We start from the raw sequence: 24,585 nt of genomic DNA, 5'->3' as shown, positions 1-24,585 counted from the left end.
ACAGAACTGTATGACGTAGAAAGACGCGTTTGAATACAATAATACAGAATACTATAAAAATAATCTTCGGATATGTCTACCATTTATACAGCAAAATATGCAGTGTCTACCATACATACAATAAGTTTTAGTTTACTATTTATATAGTAGGGTTTTATTTACTATTTATGCCCCAAGATGTAGTGTTTACTATTTATGTAGTATGTTAGTATCTCCACTTTTTGTCCCCGTCGCACCAAACATGCTCGTCCTTTCAGCCGTGGGGGCGTTATAATGTGCGGCCAATCCCACTATTCGTTGGTAAAAGAGTAGCCCAAGAGTTGGCGGTGGGTGGTGAAGACTAGCTGCCTTCCCTCTAGTCTTACACTGCTAAATTAGGGACGTCTAGCACAGATAGCCCTCGAGTAGCTCTGTGCGAAATTCAAAAACATAACATAACATAACCTACAGCCCGCTAGTGGTTAAACGGTAAGTCTGAAGGCTTATAACGTTAAAAAGCGGATTCCAGAACTTATTCTGCTTAACAACAAACAAACAAACAAACGTTTCCTATAAGTCACAAAAATAGTATTTAATTGGAAGTTACGAAATCCCCATATCTACTGTTTTCATTTACTCTAATTTAAAATCGCTATAGTTGTCACTGTTTTCCTTTTTTTCTGACTTACAAAAATTACTATTTGTAACTGGTTTAGTTTACTATTGTTATCATTGTTTTAATATTGATCTCATTGTACAATTTCCCAAATACAGTCCAAAATGTCTACGTTTTCCCCCAAAAAAGTCTAAACTCACTATCATAGTTGGTTGTACAATTCAAAACTCACTGTCCTAGTAGGTATTACAACTAAAACCTTCCACCTCTAATAAGTATTACAACTGAAAACCTACCACCTCTAGTAGGTATTACAACTCAAAATTACCACCTCTAATAGGTATTACAACACAAAATTCACCAGCCGTGGAAGGTACTAATTAAAAAGATATATATTTGCTGTGTCTGTACAAGGTACAGAGATTCGGTGCCTTCGAATTCCAGTTTTAAAAGGCACAAGCGGGTGCGAATGATGACCATTTCCTCTCGAACGGAATGCCAGTGTGACGCAGGTTAAACCCCAGCTAACAGACAATTGATTGAAACAAGTGGGATAGATTGTCTTGTTTAAGAACTCAAGAGCGTGACGCTGGTCATCTTCGAACACGAAACCATTCGACTAAGTGATCAAAGCCGAAATCACTAAGCCACGCTGCTTCCACTCATTATTAAGTTTCAGTTACAAACTATGCGTCTGTCTGTACTTGTATAAACAATGAATACCAGAAAGCTTGCATGTATCTTGGTCAAAGTTTATATCATTATCACCCGATAAGAGTACTGTCCCACCCAGTCAATCTTTCCTGGTACATGTGTTAAACAAACCTTACTTTTTAACTATATTAGTTCACTAATACGAGTCGAACAAGTGGGGAACAGTAACCTGGTAACGATACACATAAAAGGTTTGTTTTCGAAATTCTCAAGTGTAATAATTACTAATTATTTTTTTCCGTTTTAATGAAGTGTTATTATCTAAGATGGTTAATAAGCAACACTAAATAACTTAATGTTTGTCAACTAACACTTGTTCACTATGAGATAAAATGAAAATTATTTGATTTAATGATTTTTTGATATATAAATGTGGTTAATATCGTTCTTTATTATCTTTTCGCTTAAAGAAAGTAATGAACGAATCAAGTTTGCCTTCGGACAGGCTTAAAGGCCAATTAACATGCTATAGTGTTAAACTGAGTGACCACTGCTGGATAGATGAAGAATTTCTAAACGACATTTTGCTTAAATATGTTTACTGAAGGATCAGGTGGTCAGTGCTATATTGGGTTGGTCTACATTTTGTTTAAACGTGTTTACTGAAGGATCACGTGGTCAGTGCTGTATTGGGTTGGTCTACGTTTCATTTAAACATGTTTATTAAAGGACCACGTGGACAGTGTTGTAATGGGTTGGTCTACGTTTCATTTAAACGTGTTTATTGAAGGATCACGTGGACAGTGTTGTAATGGATTGGTCTGTTTCATTTAAGCGTGTTTATTGAAGGATCACGTGGACAGTGCTGTATTGGGTTGGTCTTCGCTTTGTTTAAACATGTTTACTGAAGGATAAGGTTTTCAATGCTATCATTAAATAGATACCTAGATTTGGTTTAAAAAGATTAATGATGGGTAAATATGAAACTAATGCGTGACCTTGTTAAATTAATCAAACAATGGTTTCAAGTTAAACACTTAACCATATATTATTCCTATGATACAGTAATTCGCAAACAAAATGACAGGAAGCCAAAGATCCCAGTTCTCAACAATGCGTCGAGGATCGTACAACTCGTCCACCATCTACGAAAACTTCAGACAAAACAACCTCCTCGAACCAATTCCAGTGGACAACCAATCATCATCGTCTGATGACGAGAGTGAAACAAAAGTAAACATAAGCCTTATTCCGGTGTTCATATCAGAGATAATTTTCCTAGGATGTGTGGCAGTCTTGGCATACTTTCTCAGGTATCCACATTAATACATTCATTCCATGATGTATTGAGGAATTGATTTCTTTTGCTGAAATCCCAGGTAACATGTAGTAGACTGGGACAAGTGGGGTAAATTGTCTTATTAAAGAACCCAACAAAGTGGTGCTGGCCTTCCTCGAACACGCAACCTTTATACAAGACTACAACAAAATTAATTTAATAATATCAAAATCAAAAAGTTACTAATGAGAATACACCGGTTGCTAACAATAATATCAAATCAGTAGCTTCACCAACACACCTCTTAATATGTATTATTATTATATATAATCAATTAACATCACAATAGAGGTATAGAAGTCGTGATAAAAAAAAGGTGTTTGAATCATTTACATCAAATGTAACATATTCTTATACAAAGAATAGAACAAGAATGGTTACATCTGTGTACAGGGAAAAAACAAACTTAATGATATTAAAATTTAGTTTTGACATCTGGTTTGCAATAGGATCTTACTTCCAGTTATACGAAGAATAAATTGAAATAAACATATAACAAACTTATATATTTAATACTCTTCAATAAGTGTCTCAAGCTTCTTCTATAGTGTTTTTATTAGATTAAATTTATTTTGTTTCTGATAGTATGTCTAAAGAGGATAATGTTATTGCACGTGGTCTCGTGCTACCAAGAATTCGAAAAAAATTTCTTTAATTTGTTTATAGGTTTGAGACTGTATTCCCAGTCTTTGACCATGAGATTTTTGTCAACGACACTAGACTCATGTATCCAAAGGAGCCATCCTACCATAACTCCACAGTTCCAGTTAATTTCAGTGAAAAGACGTTGTATGCGCTATTCCTTGGCATTCCTCTTGGATTTGTAAGTAACAGTACATTTTGATGTATATTACTCTATAGTCGACTAACATCACAATTCAGGTATAGTACTCCTGCTTAAAATGACAAAACATTGACAATGTAGGAATCATTTTCAGGTAAGACAGTTTTATTTTTGTAACAGGGTTGTTGGCCTCTGGAGTGGGTTGCCTTTAGATGTTGCAGAGGCAGTAAATTTAAATAAGTTTAAGGAAAAGCTGGATAACTATACGAGTGATAAGGGTTGGCTTTGATATATTTGTTTTAAATTTATTATATTTGTAGCTTAGTTGAGAACACTGGACAGCTGAGATTGGCTAATAGGTCCTTTGTCGTCCCTAATCAAGATAAATTATTGGTTTCAACAATATACCACTTTCCAACAGTAATTATAAACTAATACTTAGCTTCAACAATATACCAGTTACTTATAGTAACCAGAAAGACTTAACTAACACGATTTTTGTCAACAGTAATATTATATAACACATGAAAAATTTGATGCCAATAAAACATTGTTAACAACAATATTGTAATATTAAAGTAATTTAACTTAAGTAATATTTATGTTTTTAACAGCAATATTATAACATAAAAAATACATGAATTAATTAATACACGTTATTACAGGAACAGTATAACATACTAAAGATACAGTTTGGTTAAAATACAATATAGTATATTTATAATTTTCCTATGAGGATAAATCGATATTTAGAGAGCACATTCTCCTAATAGTTTTCAAGACCTTTCATGAAGAGAATCTCAGTGTTTATCTCAGAATATGCTTGGACTCTGAAGGATCTTACATATAGTAATAATAAACATTTGAAATCGGGCAGTATATATGTAGAACGTTAAAAAATTATTCACTTAATATAAAAAAAAAAATACACATAAGTTTTATTTTTATTTCGTCGTTTAGATTTTACTTGGAGAAGTAGGATATTTCACATTTTCGAGAAGGTCCAAGAAGGTCGTGAGTTTGGGATGTCAAGGATGCAAGCTGCACGTGTTCACTCGTAGACTTCTTCGATTTACAGGTTTATATGTGTTTTCTTGCCAATAAATCTAGAAAATAAGAGAAATAAAATATTTGAAAGTTAATCTTATATTATTGGATTACTTTGTTGCTGACGTAATTCTTGGTTTTGTTTTTGAATTTCGCGCAAAGCTACTCGAGGGCTATCTGCGCTAGCCGTCCCTAATTTAGCAGGGTAAGATTAGAGGGAAGGCAGCTAGTCATCACCACCCACCGCCAACTCTTGAGCTACTCTTTTACCAACATTGACCGTCACATTATAACGCCCCCACGGCTGGGAGGGCGAGCATGTTTGGTGCGACCGGGATTCAAACCCGCGACCTTCGGATTACGAGTCGAACGCCTTAACACGCTTGGCCATGCCGGGCCTGTAATTATTGGTAATCAGTCTAACAGTTTGAGACTTTCTATAGCCGAATGTGTGGGTGTCATTCTGTACGTTTACATTTACATGTGTCATTCTGTACGTTTACATTTACATGTGTCATTCTTTAGTGTCAGTCTATAACGAGTTTCAGTGTCACCCTGTTGCACCATTCACCTGTCGTTTTATTAATGTCTGTGTGTCACTGTTATATATAAATCTCCGTGTGTCACTTTTAAGTGTTAGAGTATACCTCTGAGTAAACGAAGTTCAGTCTTACAGTACATTTGTTACTTTGTGTCTAAAAGTCAATGTGTCACTGTCTAAAGAATTGAACTCTTCATGTGTCACACTGTCTGTTTGGCAGCTTAAGTGTTCGTGCAGCTTAATTACGGTACTGCATAATATCAGTATATCTTATATTTGTTAAAACAGTTTACGTGAAAATTATATCATTTAAACGTATTTCCTTTAAATGGATATTTGATTATTATGAATGAAGGGTTGAGATTTATATATGGTTTACCTACAGTTGTGTACATTGTGTTTGATTGTTGTGAATACAGGGTTACGATCCATACAATATGTGGTTTACTAACAATTGTATATATTTTCCTTCATTATGTTCGATTATTGTGAATAAAGGGTTAAGATCCATACAATGTAAGGTTTACTAACAATTATGTACATTTTCTTTCATTGTTTTCGATTATTGTGAACAAAGTGTTAAGATCCATACAATTTAAGGCCTATTAACAGTTGTGTACATTTTCCTTCATTGTGTTCGATTACTGTGAACAAAGGGTTAAGATCCGTACAAGATATGGTTTACTAATAATTACACCTTTTTCTCCATCTTCACTAAACAACCAGGAACATTTCTATTCGGTCTGCTTTGTACCAGTATCTTGACGGATAGCCTAAAGATAGTCACTGGCCGACCAAGACCATACTTCCTTGAGGCCTGCAATATGAATAAAGACGTGGTGAGCTCTGATCGACTTTTCTCAAGTTCCTGCAGTGCCTCAGGTGATCTTCGAGAAGCGCGGTTTGTATTTTTTAACTTCTCGTTGATCCACTAACCTTGAACCTGTTTAATAAGAAGTTTTTATGCACTGACATCGATTTAGTCCATTCTCTATGAAAATTCAGAATTGTTTATAGTTTCATTATTTATATTTTAGCCACCAGGACAGCCGTACTGTAATACTCTAGCTGGAAATTATTTTCGTTTAAACATTGAACGCATTTTAAATACGATTTTTCCTAATTTATTACAGAACGAGTTTCCCTTCGTTCTACGCTTCACTTTCAGCTTACACAGGAGTATTTGTGATGGTAAGTTGAGAGTATAAATGTGCCAATAATAAAAATCTTATTGAACACCAGTTGCTAAAATTAACGATATATTTAAGCTACGACACGCTATTTTACAGTACACAACCAGTAAAATAAACGTTACAGCATCTTTCTTTTATGGTTTATAAATGGTTGCTTCTGGACAAGAGATTGGATTGAAAAAGGACTTTCTGTGGCCAGTAAATGATATTTGAGAAAGCAAGGGTGATTCTGTCATTGGGAATTTTTACTGTCCCAAGAAGTTTTTACGAGAATATTCAGGATAGTTACAGAAAGACATAGTTTAAAATAATGTTGTAGGCTTTGTTTTTTATATTTTTTATTTAGTTGCTTTGTTCACTAGAGGAAGTTGCTGAATGTGTGAGGTCTAGAATTTTCTTGAAAACCTGACCCTCGTGTGAGTCTTGAACGTTCATATTCTGTTAGAACCTTAAAACGTGTTCTTAGGCGTGTTTGTGTTCAGATTTTGAGCTTAGGTTTCCATCAATATGAAATTATCTGTTTGATTTACTAAATACATATCAACCTTTTAAAATGTTTTGGCAGTTTGCTACTGAAGAAGAAAGATTGAAATAATCATTATTGATCCTCTAGAGCTATGTCCACTGTGTTTTAGCCGTCAGGGCTTCCAGGCTACTACGTCCATTTCTCGTTCTGTCAATTGGTAGTTTTTTTATGCTGTGTGGAACGTCACGTGTAGCACTACACAAAAATCACTTGGAAGATATAGCAGTAGGCTGGTGTCTAGGGGGAGCTGTGGCAGTTTATTTGGTAAACACCATTTCTTTCACTTTAAATATAGCAGCAGGCTGATGTGTTGGGGGAATTGTGGCAAATTACATTGTAAGTGTTAACAACAGCTTCAAGCTTTAAAGGGTAACCGTAACTATTAATAAATTAATAGTCAGGCTTAGAATGCGAGAAGTTGTGGTTATTTAATAATAGAAACTTTTTAGATAAAACAATACTTTTTTTCTTTTTTGAACATCAGAAGTTGTTCGCTGAGTATATTTTGAACACTTTTGTATTTTCAGTGTATCTTCACTCTGGAATCCTTCCGCGAGCATCACCAACTGAAGAGAAAATGTTATCATTCAAAAAAAAACATCGGGTTTTTCCCAATCAAGCAAAAGCGTCCTCTTTTTTTCCGATACTTCCGAATTCCACACATATCATACCAAAATTCTCAGACTCAAAGATTATCTAATGCTGATCTGAGTACGAATTATTCCCTAACTTCTATTCCTCGAACACAGTCTTTCCCACCTGGTGTGCTTAATGGATAACGACATACCCAAAAGAACAAGCTTTTTGAATGACGACAATAAAATGTCATTCGCTGTCCTAATAATGATTATTTGTTTCCTATTCAATTCATTAGTATGTGAAATAATATTTAAGTACAGTTTTTCTCTTTGGTTTCAAGTTAATTAAGAAGTATTAAAATAAGTGAATATAGGAAGCCGTCTATAATTATTTACGAATAATTTATGGAATTTTCTCCTTTAACCTGTTATTTTTAATACCCTCTTTAGCATTTATTTCTTAGTTAACTACACTGAATACCTCTTTGTGTGATTAGCCCTACATTCAGTGTTAATTGTTATAAATAAGAAAAAAATCGTTGCTTTTAAATAAGTGAAGTTTTGAAATATTTTAATAAATTACGACTTACTCAGACTAGGATTTAGGAGACTATGGACAAGTCAAGGTTAGGATAAAATTTGAACTTGAAATGTATAGTGTAATTATCAAAATAAATGTAGATAATGGTTTTCCTGTCTTTTTTTTCTGTAAATGTTTGTCGTTCTAGAGCGCTAATATCACTTTGATTTTTGTAACATGATTAATTTACTTAGCGACATCTATTGAGTATATTAAGAAGCTTGCATCTACCTAGTATCTCAGCGTCAAATCTAATGGCTATGCTGCTATAAATCAGATTTCTATACCTGCGGGAGGCACAATACAGATAACTAATTGTGTAACTTTGTAGTTAACAATGAATAAACACTTAAACAAATGTTAAACTTCCTAGCTTATACATATATATATATATATTTTAAATCTTAATTGTTGGATTGAAAAATGTAAAATTCCTCGAACAGATTCATTGTTTATCTCTTATAATATAATGGATCACATAAAGTTACGCTTATAATGTTAACTTCAAATACTTTAGAAATATTCTGATAACAGGGTGTCCGTCTATTGGATACGTTTCTAAAATTAAAAAAACAAACTTTTACTTTCGTTCTTTTATAATATTTTGTAAAATTGAAATAAAACTAAAAAAATGGAAAAAAGACCTTTGAAATGGTAAAAGCAAATTAAAAAAGTGTTAATGATGAACAGAATACTTACTGAGGAATCATCAACTATTGAAATTTTCTTGAAACTACAGTGGTTTTACTACTGCCATCGGGAACGTGACAGAATCTTAGTGCAGATGGCAGAATGTCTGAAAATTTATGAAAAACATACTTATTGTTATTATTTTCCTTTTTTTTAAAGGAAGTAACATTTTGAGAAACCGCTGTATGTGTGACATGACGATATGTGTATACACTTCAATCTTCTGTGAAGTAATCACTATTTATTACTTAAAACTGTATAACTGTTGAATTTTAAACTTATTTAATCCATACACAGAGTAATAAATAAAAAGCATTCTAATAGAATGATTTGAATTCGTCAAAATTCTTGTAATGTGGTGCGGTATGGTAGGTTACCAGTCTCTTACTCACCTCAATCAAGAAATTTGCCCAGAACTTTCTCAGTTGAAAGTCAACAAACCTACAAACAACTCAAGGTTCTCTCAAGACATATTTCACGATATCATCAAGGAAGTTACCGAACAGAACGCTCAGTGAAAAGACAACAATTGTTGATGTTGGGCAAGAGGTTATCCTATTTTTTAACCGTAAGCCACGGAAAATAATTTATATTTTATGTCAGAGTTATTATGGTTATCTAATGTCTTCCCTTAAGACATGTATAGTGTCTTTGACCAGAGAAAACATAGCTAATCATCAGTATCCCAGTAATAAATTAGTATCCATGATAAGAATTTATTTGTCATCTCTAGCTATGGGGATATTTTGTGGTATTGAACCTGACTTGACAGTTACGCAGTTCAGAATTCTACGACAGAGTTAACCTGTTCTTTCACAGAAATGAAAACCACCAGAAAATTTGGCGACTGAACAGTTTATTTGGACAGTAGGGTTGTTCAATAAACACTATAATCCAACAAAGAGACAGTATTATAATTTTATTTCCTTCTTTGTGTTTTGTTTATCATAAAAGCTTCACGACACTTGATGAGCGTGTTGTTTAATGACCACAATTTCTTGAAAGTTTTAGGAAAGGGTTTGAAAAATATCAGGTGAGACCATACTGACTTTCCGATTGATTATTGAGTCAGCCAGGTAGTTAAGCACTATAGTTTTATGCTTTTGTTTTTACAAAGTAAGAGATAAGAAAATAGAACGCACAAGATTAGCAAATTAGTGGAATTTATATTGAGATCTACCCCCGACCTCCCGGGAGTACAAATAAAAGTGAAAAGACAGAGAAGTCACTTCATTTATTTATTTATTCATATTGTATCAAATGCTTAAAAACATCAGTAACATAGAGTATGAAAGCGAATGAGTTAATCCTGCTATAATAACTATGTAAAAAGTAAAAGGTAAATTTATAAAAGTTTAAAAGTTATACAAGGCATATTGTTTTGCACAATTTTTATCTTTTAGTTTGTTGCTGTTTTTATAAATCAGGTAGTGTTACGAATACTAGTCACTACGAAAACAAACTAATCGTATTAGAAAAACGATGGACCTAGTACTCTAATGAATTGATAAAATTTATTTATATTACATGCCGAATAAGCTGTAATTATAAAGCGAAATATTATGCAGTAAGATATACATCCTGGAGATGTTGGTCGTTATTTCATTTATGTTAATGACAGGTCTAGTAATAATCGCGTTAAGAAAGAAAACTAATTTACTTTAACGAAACTATATAGGTTCTAATAATATTAAATAGGCTTAGGCCTATTAGATGTATTTTAATTTTAGTAAGTGCTAAAGACAAAATAACAGTAAAATTGTGGCATATTTATTTTCTGATTTCATATGAAATGTAATAACTTGAGGTCCAAACAAAATATAAAAGATATTAAAAATGTAATAAGCATGTAGAAATAAATAAAATTATTTTATAGAAAACATTACCGAAAGGTAGGGTGGCCGAGCGGTCTAAGGCGCTGGTTTAAGGCACCAGTCTCTTCGGAGGCGCGGGTTCGAATCCCGCCCCTGCCAGTAAAATTTTGCTGTTAAAACTTTTGAAAATACAATATATGTATTTGCAAACTGAAATCAATATCTTTTATAATTGAGTTATAGTAGTATGTCGAATTATTAATAACTCTTATCAACAGCAACAAAATGCTAAGTCATTTACTGTATATTGAGTTTTACCTAAATGTTTGTTAGATATGATCACATCGTTCTAATTACCAAGGTTCATTTCAAGAGCTGTACTATTTTTTACCTCAACATATTTTAATTAAGTAGCTAATTCGTATTACATTTGAGGTATCTGTGAGTTATTCATTCTAGTTACTACTAGTTTTAGACGTTAGAAAATATTATATGCCTTATTTAATTTCTTATTTAAGTCACTAACCTGAGAAACGTACAATAATACATTTTAAACACCAGGTTTTCAAAAATTTTGGGCAAGACATTTCTTCCATGTTTTGTTTAATTTCAACTTTATCGTTGTGAGCTCATGTAATTTGTTACTACTTTCTAAATCTATATTATTAGAAATAAAATAATTTATAACTTGGGTTTGGTTTGCTTTTAATTTTGCACAAAGCCACTAAGAGGCTATCTGCGCTAACCATCGCTACTTTAGTCAATATCACTGACAGCCAAATCTTTTACCGACGAATAGCGGAATTGACCATTACTTTATAACTCTCCTACAGTCGAAAGGACGAACATGTTCGGAAATGGAAACTGAAACCCGTGACCTGCAGATTGTCAGTTTAGCGCACTAACCACAAGGGCATTGCCAAGCATTATATAATTTTAACTACTTTAATTAAGAAATAATAGATGGAAACGGTTTTCCCTAAAAGCCCACTACTTCTTGTGAAATTCGTTTAGTAAAGCAGAAATGTGTACTTAGATTGGTTTAGAGCTGGCAGTTGTGAACCTCATAAGCTCATATTTTACGTTGATCTAGTAAACGTCTCTGTGGGGGTGTGTGTTTTCTTATAGCAAAGCCACATCGGGCTATCTGCTGAATCCACCGAGGGGAATCGAACCCCTGATTTTAGTGTTGTAAATCTGTAGACTCACCGCTGTACCAGCTGGGGACAGAAAAAAGTCTGAACCGCAGAAACGTATATTGTATGTCGGTATACTGCTAAAAAATGCCCCTTCCCCCCAGTGGCACAGCGGTCTGTCTGTGGACTTAACAACGCTAGAATCCAGTTTTCGATACCCGTGATGGACAGATCACAGATAGCCAATTGCGGAACTTTGTACTTAATTACAAACAAACAAACAGCTAGGAAATATGTGAATCACAGAAACATTTTACGTAAACCTAGAGGAAATGTGTGAAATGTAGAAACACGTCTTCGACTAGTCGTAAAGAAATCTGTAATTTACAGAATCATGTATTGCATTTGGTTTGAGGAAATGTTTGTAAACTGCATACAGTTGTATTAAGCTAGTCTCGAGATAATCTGTAAATTTTAGAAATTTCTCAAGTGTTGTGAATAACGTACATTAATTTTAACGGATAACAGATATGATCTTGACTTGTTACGTTTTCAATTAGGGTTAAATTTTGCTTGTAATGAACACGAAGTTATTATTATAGTAAGTTATAAATCTTTATTTCTGCAAGTTAGCAAGTAACGATTACAGTTGAATATCTTTTTATGATAGTTATTTCCTATCAAATCGACTTTCCAGAATTTTAGTATATTCCAAAATTTACATTATAATTATTCATAAAAAACAAAACTACGTAATTTTGTTTGAACCAGTTTTTCCAATATAGTGTTAGCGAGTATTTTAATATTGGTCAGAAATTGAAACTCTGTTATAATGCGGAAGACTACTATGTCCCTTTGGCGGATGTTATGGGTTTTCGGAATAATAAGAATTGTTAGAAATGTATGAGCACTTTTCTGATGACGAGAAACCCACTTGAAGTAAAAATGTATCTCAGGAAGGCTGGAGTGGGTATTAATACTTTTACCGAAATAAAGCAAAGAACAACGTTTTAACCTTCTCTTTACTAACTTGAAGATGACCTAAGAAGGTCGAAACGTTGTTCTCTGTTTTACTTAGGTAAAAGTATTAATATTCGTACCAGACGTCCTGAGATACATTATTAGTATTTTTGTTACGCAAAAATCAAAATATTTACTGAGATAATGCATAAATTGTCACAAAACATTTTATTTACGATGTGTTATTAAAATTGAAAAAAGGTTTTAAAAGTATAACTCACGCGTCCGCGACAGGATTCGAACCTGCAATCTTCTGATCCGAAGTCAGACGCCTTATCCATTAGGCCACGCGGACATATATAATAGTTTCTAATGTGTTATTCTATGCTGTATCTCATGGCAAATTTTATTTTTTTTGAAATTGATGGTTGTGAATAATTGAACGAAATAACAATTTTATATCCATTTTTTTCAAACGTTTATTTAATATACTAAGTTTAAATTGTAAGGGATATATGTTCAGAGCGTTATTTTTTTATAATGCATAAACAAGGATTTTGTTTGGTTCATTTAATGGCTAAATGGTGTCAACTGATTGGTAAGTTGTCAGTATATAATTTATTTTAATTCGGTATTCTCAGTTTCCCTTCTTTAAAACATTTTGTTCCCTTGAGAGACATCGGTTTAAGTTCACGTATTTACAAAACGAATCCAAGGGTTCGATTTCTTGCAGTGGTTAGAGCATAGATGACCAATTACGTATTTTTGTGTTAAAAAAGTAAAAGACAAAAATCATGAACTAATTCACCTTTAGCAAAAGAACGGTCAAACTCACTTACAGGGGAAAGCAATCAGAAACTATATTGATCAGTAATCAGTAGTAATCTACCGGTAAATAGCTCCCATAAGCAACGGACCATCCTAATACCTTACTCCTGCAACAAAGTATTTAAGGAAGGAAATAGAAACTTACTGTTACGAATAAGCGCAAATGTGTTTCAAATTAATAAAACTATGCAAAATATTTTTCATTCATTTTTCTAAAATTTAGATTAAAAATATTTGTAAAATATTTCTTTATATAAATAAAAAAACATTTATGCTCTTTTTTCATATTGCTGATGTATTTACTGAAGATACAGGCCAGTCCACTTAAATTATTCTAAAATGTAACATTTGTGATTGATCAGTACCATTTTTAATCAACAATTATTCATTTTAATGAAATCGATCTTTAACTTCGACTTCATATACATGTATTTCGATATCGTCTAGATGTATAGTTAATTTAGATTTAAATGCGTCTTTCTATAAACTATTCGTACCTGATAATACATTATCGAAGCGGCACTGTGGTGCAACCTATAAACTGTTAGATCCACCAAACCCTTCACATTTCATACACAGAGATGGGATTTCTACAACTACTTAAAATAGTTACGTTAAATACGAGTACGGAGCTAGCCTAAAACAATTTATCTACGATGGAAGTATATTTACGAAAATTCAAACATTCGCCTTGGAAACCCCAAAATTTTAAATAACGTGATGCTAAAACACAGACAAAGTGTGTATTTTATAAGGAATCATAGTTGATAAATACAAATAGTTTAATAGTTATACCGATTTCAGGGTATTTTCACGGTTCATCGATTATCAGTAACTATAAAGCCGTATTAGTGGATCACAAGTGACAAACTGTATTTCGTATTTATTCTTATTATTGTAAACAACTTTTTGGTAAATAATTCGGAAGGAAAACTTAATACCAGTAACGTTAATACTACATATTCTTCAAATTCTGTATAAACAAGGGATTTGTGTGAGAAACAAAACACCAGTCATCAAAACATTATACATGTAGTCTTCCACTAATGTATTAAATGGGTGACTTAGGCGAAAATACTGGCTAAGCCTAAAAACGGCTGTCAGCCTCGTCTCACGTATATACAGGATGGCCCTAATGTCCCTACCCATCCATATGTTATTATGTTATATTCAATAATACTAATGATGAGTTGAAGGCAGCTGTTACCACGGCATTTGGAACAATAACACCTGCTATGTTGAGGAAAATGTCTCACAGAACATGGCGTCGCATGATATTATGCAGAGAGAATGAGGGACAACACACAGATACATAAGATATATGGATGGGTAGGGACTTACGGGCCACCCTGTATTTATATATTTGTGTAGTAGACATATTAATTTGTGTAATTAATTGCTAAAATTTAGAATTTTATTATGTGGGTGGGCCAGAAATATCACGAGTGCGTTTGTTAGTTAAACGCGAGCTGTGATAGCATTATGTAGGATATTAATCGACATAGTTTGACCAATCGGACCACAATCTCTTAACTACAGGCAAAATGACATCATGAACAAGATCGATGTGGAAAGAAAGAAGAGTTTCTAGTTCCACTGATTATCTTTCAGGCTTAAAATAGCTCAGATCAGAACTACTACAATGTACTGGATTGAATCCGCTTACAACAAGCTGACACTTAGCTATACTTACGTATACAGTGTGAAATTCACCATCTTGACCTATTATTATGCTCAAGTGTTAGCAGACAAACAAACGAACATTATAACGCATTGTCATAACATTGATTGTACCATATTTCACCATTTTGTTTAATTGAATGAATCTCTTTTTCTTTTCTGTCTCTCTCTCTCTTTTCAGTAGGCGACTACTTTCTGCCCTCTCTGGTCTTATCTTGCACTTAAAAATTTCACCTCTTCTAAATTTTGTTTGAAATTAAACACAATGCTATACAATGGGCTATCTGTTCACCACAGATATTGAAATTCGATTTTTAAACTTAAAAGGACTCGAACTTCATTTTGAAACCAGAAATGTACTTGTAGTATTAGGAAGAAAGATTGACAAATATTTAAAGAACAAATGTGCAAAGCTGCGTCTTGAAAAAGTTGACCCATAATACATCCCAGTTTAATGTTACTATTGATAAATTAATTAAGTTTACAAATTTTTTTTCTTCTTCTTTTCAGTCGCGGTATACGTATCTAGTAGAGTCAGCTGTGTGTCTACACAAGTACGCATCTAGTTTTTGCTTTGCCTGTAATAAAGGTTGTTTAACATCACATCACACGCGTCTAATCTCCTTATTTCTCTCGTACGTTAAAACTGAGTCAGTTTTCAAAGTCAGATCCTTCTCGATTCTCCCGTTACTAAGCAGACCTACCCAATGCTTGCTTGGAAATCAGCTCAGCTGAGTCTTCCATAATTGAGAGCTTGATCTATCTTGATAAGATTGTTGTTTTTATCGTTTGAAATTAATCCAATAATGGTGTTCAGTTCTGTGTTTTCTTCCTGTTTACTTTTTCTTCAGAACACATCTGTTACTTCTTTTTAGTTATTTACAAATATTGGGTAACTTTAGAATGTGATAGTATACTTTTGTTTTTGTTCTCCATTGCAGGAATTAGTGTATATTAATTATTACTGTTGTTTTTTTACCTATGGGATGGGCATGTATGGAAATTTGTCTAAGAAACATTTTATACAGATACAAGAAATTACAAGCCAGAATAAAAAAAAAATAAGAGAAAATGAAAACTGAACAAAAATTAAAAATTGCAATATTAATATCACACTGATGTCTGATATATTTTGGTATTGTTTCATTATTTGTATTTTAGGACTGGGTGGCCCTAGTGGTCAATGTGCTACTCTGAACTTGATGGTTTATGATTCTCATCCTGTTGCAGCAAAAATGCCTTTCACACCTTGGGATCATGGGAATATTGTAAAAGTGATGGTCAAATGCTGCTATTTTGTTAGGGTAACCGAAGAATTGGCAGTAGGTGCCATTTCGTAGTCTATCAGTTTATAATGTTTATACTTGTACACAGTAATTAACTGTTTATACTGGTACTTGCTACAAGGAAAATCAACTGTTTGTTCTGTTATTAAAGTATTTTCTATTTTGTCTCGAAAAATAAAAACATTTAATGATGGTTTGATACATAGGGGGAAACCAGGCAATAGATCACTTTTTAAATTAATCATTCCTGATTGAACTTATTAACAACACAAATAACACAATGTTTACATACTTCATTCGACTGGACTTGAATTCTGATGATCAAAGAGAAATGTTCACACATTTAAAAGCACAATGTTAGGTCATTATTTCTTCAAAAAAATTATTTATGCCACATTATACCTGAACTTGATGCTTAAAATGTTATCTAAATTTTAATTAAGTTTTCTATTTGTACAGAATGTAGTAAAATAACATTAGGAAGTAATTATATATAATTATGTGGAAAATCACTAACAGTAGATGGCAACACTTTCCTATTACTTTGCCAGTCTTAGTTTTATTATTAATCAGCTCTGAGTGTTTTGTTAAATAAACCAGTATATCAGCGTAGAACACAGTAAAGGATATTTAGTTATAATATTATAAAGCCTTTGATCACAGTAATGAAAACTATTCACATGGACTAGGATCAACCAAGTACCAGTGTTGGACATTGTCAACAGGTGGTGTGGACATTGTATCTGATGCTGGTGTTTGGGTAAAGTGCATACGAAACCCTGGTGTTGCTGCAGTGTCCTTCTTTGGCATTTTAGTGCATTCCCTTTGTAGGTCTCTATGGTGGTTGGAATCAGTGGGCACCAAAATATTCTTTCTTTACATTGGTTCCCCAAATAAAAAATCAAAATAAAATTGTGAAAAAAACAGATCATTGGTAAACAATCATGCCTTGAAGATTCTGAGCAACAGTTTGCATCTCATTTTATTTTGGAGACAAACCTTTAGGGTAAATGTCTCCCATTTTTATTCAGAAGGGATTAGAGGGGTTTCCTGGCTCTTTTAAGTCAGTTAGAAAGCTTTGTTCTGGTGCCATATTGGTGTAAACATCCACTCCTAAACACAGTGAACTCCTCTTGCATTTGAAGGCCATTGGGGACATATCGATAAAGGTTACTCCCCATGCTACTTTGAATTCATCATGAGGAGTTATCGTTGAGAGGGATTTGAAGAACATTCTCAAGTCAGAGATCCTCGATGGTTTCTCCACCTAAGGAGTTTTTGTAGTGAGGCGTATCTTCACTCACTAAAATGGAATTATGATGTAGACCAGTGTCCTAATTTTGACGTTTACATCACCATGTTTACCTGCCACCATATAGGCAGGTTATCTAAATTGCCAAGTGTGACAATATATTCCAAATCCTCTCAGATGTTTCCAGTGTGAGCGGTTCATTGCAGTGACAAGGACCACAGTGCCTATGAATGTGAAATAGACCTTCCTTGTGTTAATTGTAATGGCTGTCACCCATCTTGGTTTCATTCATGCCTAAAGTAGATGGAAGGAAAAGAGCTACAGTGTTTGAAAATGGTTCACAACTGGCCTTTTTTCATTGCTCTCGTAGAACTTGATCCTGCTGTTGTCTTTAAGTCATTGATAAACAACTAAGTGGCAGCAATAACTGATTGTATTATCCAGGCAGCTGCTCAGTGTATTCCTAAAACCTCAACATGTTTTCCATGATATCGTCGTCCTTGATAGAGTCCTGCCTGCCACACGGCATGGAAAACACAAAAACAGGCCTAAGATACCTTGCGTAGGTATTCCACACTTTCAAATCGCATCACTTTTCAGTGGGCCCTTGCTCATGGTCAGCAGGTAAGACGTCAAACCCAGAGGGAAACTTGGATTAAATTAACAAGCAGCATCTCTTCAGCCACCAGTTCCTAAGTCATATGACACAAGATCTGGAAGGTCAGTGGGCAATATAACCCTGTCGCTTTTTTGATCTTCCTCTCTGATGCCCAGAGCATTGCTGATATTCTCGGCAAAAGCTTTTGTTGGGTATCTAGCACTTCTGCTCCATCTTCCACCTTCATAGCCATCAAGATTTGGGCAGAGTGATCACCTCTTTAATTTCAGGTGATCGTCTCTATGATTATAATCGCTCCTTTATACTGGTGGAACTGAAGCTGGCTCTTCTTCTGTCTGGCAGTAGATCTGTTGGACCTGAAGATATATGCTACGAGATGCTGCGCCATCTCTTTCCTGCTATTCTTGTGGTTGTTTTTAACTGCATCTGGCAGGAGAATGTTTTTCCTGATCCATAATGCCAAGCTATTGTGCTACTTTTCTCTAAGCCTGGGAAGGATCCCAAGATTCCTTCAAATTACCATTCAGTTGCTTTGAGCTGTCTCTGTAAGATCTTGGAGAGGTTAGTTAATGCTCCTCTTGTTTGGTTTGTTGAATCAAACACTCTTCTCTCGCCCACCCAGTGTGGGTTTTGACAAAAGCACTACACCATAGATCACCTGATTTGACTTGAAACATTGAACAGAGAAGTCTTACTCAAGCAACAACGTCTTGTGTCAGTATTCTTTGACCTTGAGAAGGCTTATGATACTATGTGAAGGTATGGCATTTTGTAAGATCTTCATTTATATGGGTTGCGTGGTCATTTGCCCATTTTTATCAACAAATTTTTAATGGGCTGGAAATTCCAAGTTTGTGTGGGTTTGACTCTTTCTTGTTCTTTCCTACAGGAAGTTGAAGCCCCTCAGGGCTCTGTTTTGAGTGCCACACTTTTCAGTAAAGCCATCACTAACAATACCTTTTACTGTTCCAAATGGACTCTGCGTTAGTGACTTTCACGTCTCATGTCAGTCGTTGAACATAAGATATATTCAGCAGCAGGTACAGACTGCCCTCAAACGTTTACCAAAGTGAATCACAGCAAACGGTTTTATGTTCTCTCTCTCTCTCTAAAATTGTTTGCATGCACTTTTGCTGCCAAGGGGGTATTCACCCTGATCCTGAACTCCATATCAGTGAAGTTGAGCTACCTGAGACAAAGTTTCTTGATTGTAAACTGACCTTTATATCACACCTCAAGCAGCTACATCCAAGTGTACAAGGGCACTGAACATCCTCAGTGTTCTTTCTTCCACCTCTTAGGAAGTGGATCGATGCTTTATGCTAAAAATATATCGTGCTCTCATTCAATCAAAACTGGACTATGGGTCTCTGGTCTACGGCTCTTCCAGGACCTTGAACTTCAAGATGCTAGGTCCTGTTCATCATCAGGGGTTTGACTCTGCACGGGAGCTTTCTGCACTTCCCCAGTCCAGAGTTTGTACTCAGAGTCTCATGAACCTCTTTTATACTTCTGCCATTTGTAACTGTCTTTAATTCAATCCTTCCTACAGTATACCACATGGGGTTGTGTTGTCCTTCCTCAATGGGCCATGCTTTTTCAGAGCAGATGATCTGCCATTGTTTCTTTTAGCCTTAGTTTCCAGAAACAGTTGGATGAATTGGATCTGTCCTTTGATGACATTGGTGTCCTGTCCAGAGTGACCTTGTATATAAACTGTATCGTAACTAACACTGTCCTGTCCAGAGTGACCTTGTATATAAACTGTATCATAGCTAACACTGTCCCGTCCAGAGTAACCTTGTATATAAACTGTCATAACTAACACTGTTCCGTTTAGAGTTACTTTGTATATAAACAGTCATAACAAACATTGTACCGTCCAGAGTGATCTTGTATATAAACTGTGTCATAACTAACACTGTCCTGTCCAGAGCGACCTTGTATATAAACTATATCATAACTAACACTGTCCTGTCCAGAGTGACCTTGTATATAAACTGTCATAACTAACACTGTTCTGCTCAGATTTACCTTGTATATAAACTGTCATAACTGACACTGTTCTGTCCAGAGTGACCTTGTATATAAACTATATCATAACTAACACTGTCCTGTCCAGAGTGACCTTGTATATAAACTGTCATAACTAACACTGTCCTGTCCAGAGTGACCTTGTACATAAATATGATGATAAACTGTACTGCAGTTTGTGTATTAGGTATAATTACGAAAATGTACTCAATTCTTCTCCACTGTTTCCATTGAATAATAAGGTCTTATTTTTGTTTCTTATTACAGTTTAATTACGGCAAAATCTGACAGAGAGAGTACATGATATGTTAGATAAAACAACTACGAATAATAAAGTATTTAACTTCTAATGTTGGAACAAAAGTAAGTAAAATATTTTGGTACCAAGTGGTTAAAGTTAATACCATGTATAACTTTCGTTAGTGAGTTGAAGAATATATAAATATTTTACTGTGTAACATATCTTTATAACATATTTCTTGTTAACATAAAATCTATTTAAAACATTATCTACCTAATTGATTGCAGAATTGTTCAGGTCAGTTCATAATTCACATCAAAGGCTTGTAAAAACTATTATCTCTATATGTCCGGATGATAAGTTTGCTAATTGGATAGAAGCGTGGCTGGATGAAAAAAAGGAGAAGGTTATTAATGGAGTTCAGTCAAACTGGATTAATGTCACAAGTGAGGTACCTCAGAGCTCAGTATTAGGATCTTTGTTCTTTTTGATTTACATCAATAACACAGATGAAGGAATGATCAATAAATTACTTATACTTACAGATGATATCAAGGTCTTTGGTGTTACTGACTGTGAAGAGGATGCTGCTGAGTTAGTGAGTTGGACAAATAAATGGCAGATGGGTTTTAATTATGATTAATGTAAGATATTGCATGTGGGTTATCATAATATGGATTTTAAGTATAATTTGAATGGGAACAACATTAACAATCTCATGAAAAAAGGGATCTTTGTGTAATGATTGATCAGTTTCGTAAGCCATACAAGCAATGAGCTGTTGCTAGTGGTAGGGCACATAGGATTTTAGGGTCTACCTATACAAATACTGAATACAAGTTTAAAGAGATTATAATTTCATTGTGCAGATAACGGGTTAGATCACATTTGGAATAACGTGTTTGTTCTTGAGTTCCAGTCTATTGTAAAACTACATAACATGAAAATATATAATATTTTAAAATAAAACCGTTTTCTAATCACGAGCATGAGATTTATGTATAACAGTATATTACTTTAAAACCGTTGTCTAATCACAAACGGAGTGTGTTCTACATTATTAGTATGTAACCTAATCTACGAACTTGAGTTTATGTGCACGTAGGGTGTGCGCCATCTTGGATTTCTCTTCATCAGTGATTAATATCTGTGTGAAAAGTTTAGGAATTATGCATTTCGTTCATTACTTCTACTCAGTATGACTTAATAAAACATTAACAAGCTATTTATGCTAATAACTACGATATTTGAAAATCTAACTACAATTCTTCTGGTAAATCTTTTTCATAACGTTGCCATGGGCAACCTTCACCCACAGATACCGAACAACAAATATTAGAACCTCCAACAAGGTGATTGCACTAGCTCCTAACATTAGGCCTAGGGTTACTCCAATCTTACCTGAAAAAACAAACAAACTAGTTTTAATTAACAGTTTTATAATTTTCTAGAAAGGTTAACATTGTATGAAATTTTCAAAGTACCCTAATTTTAAAAATTGAACACTTGAAATTATTTATGTTGGGTTATGATTAATATATGTTTTGTTTGTTACACCTTTCATATAATCACAGTACGTTTTAAACAAACTATTGCCTCTCTCTCTACATATATATATATATATATCTCTCTCTCTCTCTCTCTCTATATATATATATATATATATATATATAGTATGCCAGTTAGATTTCTTCAAGTAGATATTAATTACTACTGTTGTTACTGTATGATACTTGTCTAAAGTTTTTCATATGACAATAATACTTACTTATGGTGGAACGGAGAAAACGACGTTTCCACTGAAGTTTTTCACATGATAATAATACTTACTTATCGTAGAACTGATGGAACGTTTTTGTACTGAAGTTTTTCATATGACAATAATACTTACTTATGATAGAACTGAAGGAACGTTTTTTGTACTGAAGTTTTTCATATGACAATAATACTTACTTATGGTAGATATGAAGGAACGTGTTTTGTACTGAAGTTTTTCATATGACAAATTAAACCAATTTCCCAACAATTATGAGACAAACAGATTTGAACAAGAATTAGGGGGCGTGTTGTAAATGACTGAATTTTAAATAGATAAATATATAGAACACATTGAAACGATAATATAAATAGTATTTATACTCAACATAAACTAACAGTATTTGTACATATATAGCTAAGTATGAATCAATTAATAGCTTCTCGATTCTCTCAAAATGATACTCTGTCGAGATAGTCAAGATGAAAGTTAATTTGAACTGAATAAATAAAAGTGCGCCTGAGTCCAGAATCATAAACTTTATTACTATAAGTTTCATCAACGTCACAATCTGTCAGCAAAGGATATTTAAATTTTAAAATATTTAACTTGGATTTTACGTACAACATTTAAATGTCCCTGTGGGCGGAGGAGAAGTCATCTCCTAGAGATCAAAGAGCAAATCAGTTAAAATAAGATCATGTTAGCAACTGTAAACCATATTTTGACGTTACATTATTGTGGAAACTAAATAATCGATAATTTAGAATAATTCTATATTATTATAGAAGGTTGGAAACCCATGACATGCCTTCATACAAGAGCTTAATTAAAGTATAGTTTGAACGGTGTTTGGTTACTTTAAATAGAATCTTTGGGTTTTTTTTTCTACTGCTAAAGTGTTTGTGTTTCATACAAATGTAGCTGATGAAACATTTAACGACAGAGGATTCGCCTTACAGGACTGACATTTACAACCATCTTAGACCATTCTGTTCCGAAAGTTGCTGTCGATGCACAAGTTTTATTATTTTATGTTTAATGAAAATATCTCTTGGGTCATAAATAACACTATCCTGTCCAAATTTACCTTGTGAATAAACTATATCATAACCAACACTGTTCTGTACAGAGAGACCTTGTATATAAACAGTCATAACAAATATTGTACTGTCCAGAGTGACCTTGTATATAAATTGTATCATAACTAACACTGTCCTATCCAGAGTGACATTGTATATAAACAGTGTTATAACTAACACTGTCCTGTAGTTTTTCATATGACAATAATACTTACTTATGGTAGATCTGAAGGAACGTTTTTTGTATTGAAGTATATGACTTACTTATGGTAGATCTGAAGGATCGTTTTTTGTATTGAAGTTTTTCACATGACAATAATACTTACTTATGGTAGATCTGAAGGATCGTTTTTTGTATTGAAGTTTATCACATGACAATAATACTTACTAATGGTAGAACTGATGGAACGTGTTTTGTATTGAAGTTTTTCATATGACAATAATACTTACTTATGGTAGATCTGAAAGATCGTTTTTTGTATTGAAGTTTTTCATATGACAATAATACTTATGGTAGAACTGATGAAACGTGTTTTGTATTGAAGTTTTTGATATGACAATTCTCGGTACATCATTTTTACTCTAGCGGCGTTTTCTATGTAAAAAATAAACAGTGGTATTTATTAGAAGCCATTTATAACGAGTATTAAACGTCTGATGAAAGTTTTGTTTAAAAACACACGTTAGAACTTCAGTTTTTTTAATTATTATAAAGTTTACTGAATTTTTCTCCATATTAAAAGCCACATCACGACATATTAAGCATTTTATCTTTTATATTAAAGTAAAATAGTATGTTTAAAGTTTCATAAAACATAAAATAATTACAATTAACTCTAATAAAAATGTCTATTAACAGGTATAAATTATATGAGATGAGAATAATTACAATAAAAAAACCTAAATCAGTAACGTAAAAAATTACAGATAAGTATTTTGTATCATATATATCCATCTCGCTTGGGGGTCAAGAGGTCTGACTGAAAGTACATGCATGTATACGATTAGAGTGCGTGTCAGAGGTACCGAAAATGGTTATGTCTTTAGGAGTGTGCAGGAGTTTAACTACATGACCATTTTCGGTACCTACAATAATTCTAGTAATTATTACAGTTAAACAACTATGAGAAGCTCAAACTAGAGGTACAAATCTCAAAGTATAAATACAAAAACACTGGAAATGACCGCAGTGTTTACTCACAACACAGAAACACTGATTACAATTAGGCCTAGAAAGTGTATATAACGTAATTAATTAACTGATTTCGTTGCTGTGGATTTAAACTTCCTATGGTATAGAATGGAACCACGACAAACCTGTTTATCCTCCTAGCATTGTAAGAAGGGCTGAGTTCGGTGAAGGTTGTGTA

At 33.6% G+C, this 24,585-nt stretch overlaps 1 protein-coding gene, 1 long non-coding RNA gene and 2 other non-coding genes across 5 annotated transcripts; 2 read left to right on the top strand and 2 right to left on the bottom strand.

Annotated features, from left to right (window-relative positions):
• Positions 1-1,377: 1,377 nt before the first annotated feature.
• On the top strand, positions 1,378-7,707 carry LOC143239046 (phospholipid phosphatase-related protein type 1-like). Of its 2 annotated transcripts, none has more exons than XM_076479829.1 (8): positions 1,378-1,500; positions 2,315-2,562; positions 3,255-3,411; positions 4,333-4,450; positions 5,687-5,861; positions 6,094-6,151; positions 6,767-6,943; positions 7,207-7,707. In XM_076479829.1, the coding sequence occupies exons 2-8, from the start codon at positions 2,330-2,332 to the stop codon at positions 7,456-7,458; spliced, it is 1,170 nt and encodes a 389-aa protein (XP_076335944.1). In that variant the 5' UTR covers positions 1,378-1,500; positions 2,315-2,329; the 3' UTR covers positions 7,459-7,707. The 2 variants fall into 2 exon arrangements, with proteins under 2 accessions (XP_076335944.1, XP_076335945.1); XM_076479830.1 differs by having other exon boundaries at positions 1,383-1,481.
• Positions 7,708-10,418: 2,711 nt separating this feature from the next.
• TRNAL-AAG (transfer RNA leucine (anticodon AAG)) lies at positions 10,419-10,500 on the top strand. The gene has a single exon. It is a non-coding gene; the product is annotated as a tRNA-Leu (tRNA).
• A 2,219-nt stretch (positions 10,501-12,719) lies between these two features.
• On the bottom strand, positions 12,720-12,792 carry TRNAR-UCG (transfer RNA arginine (anticodon UCG)). The gene has a single exon. It is a non-coding gene; the product is annotated as a tRNA-Arg (tRNA).
• A 7,592-nt stretch (positions 12,793-20,384) lies between these two features.
• On the bottom strand, positions 20,385-23,811 carry LOC143238606 (uncharacterized). The gene is made up of 2 exons (XR_013020666.1): positions 23,666-23,811; positions 20,385-21,778 (listed from the first exon to the last, which is right to left on the bottom strand). It is a non-coding gene; the product is annotated as an uncharacterized LOC143238606 (long non-coding RNA).
• Between the last annotated feature and the right edge of the window lie 774 nt (positions 23,812-24,585).

This window comes from Tachypleus tridentatus, chromosome 13 (assembly GCF_004210375.1).
Source record: "Tachypleus tridentatus isolate NWPU-2018 chromosome 13, ASM421037v1, whole genome shotgun sequence".
Classification (NCBI taxonomy): domain Eukaryota; kingdom Metazoa; phylum Arthropoda; class Merostomata; order Xiphosura; family Limulidae; genus Tachypleus; species Tachypleus tridentatus.
Note: the sequence above shows the minus strand (reverse complement) of the source record. Positions and strands in the feature narration are given on the sequence as shown.

Excerpts from the sequence above, each read along its gene's own strand:
- LOC143239046 (XM_076479829.1), top strand. The coding sequence starts at position 2,330 with ATGACAGGAAGCCAAAGATCCCAGTTCTCAACAATGCGTCGAGGATCG. Across the intron at positions 5,862-6,093 it reads GGTGATCTTCGAGAAGCGCG|AACGAGTTTCCCTTCGTTCT; the intron begins GTTTGTATTTTT and ends AATTTATTACAG. Across the intron at positions 6,152-6,766 it reads ACACAGGAGTATTTGTGATG|AGCTATGTCCACTGTGTTTT; the intron begins GTAAGTTGAGAG and ends TTGATCCTCTAG.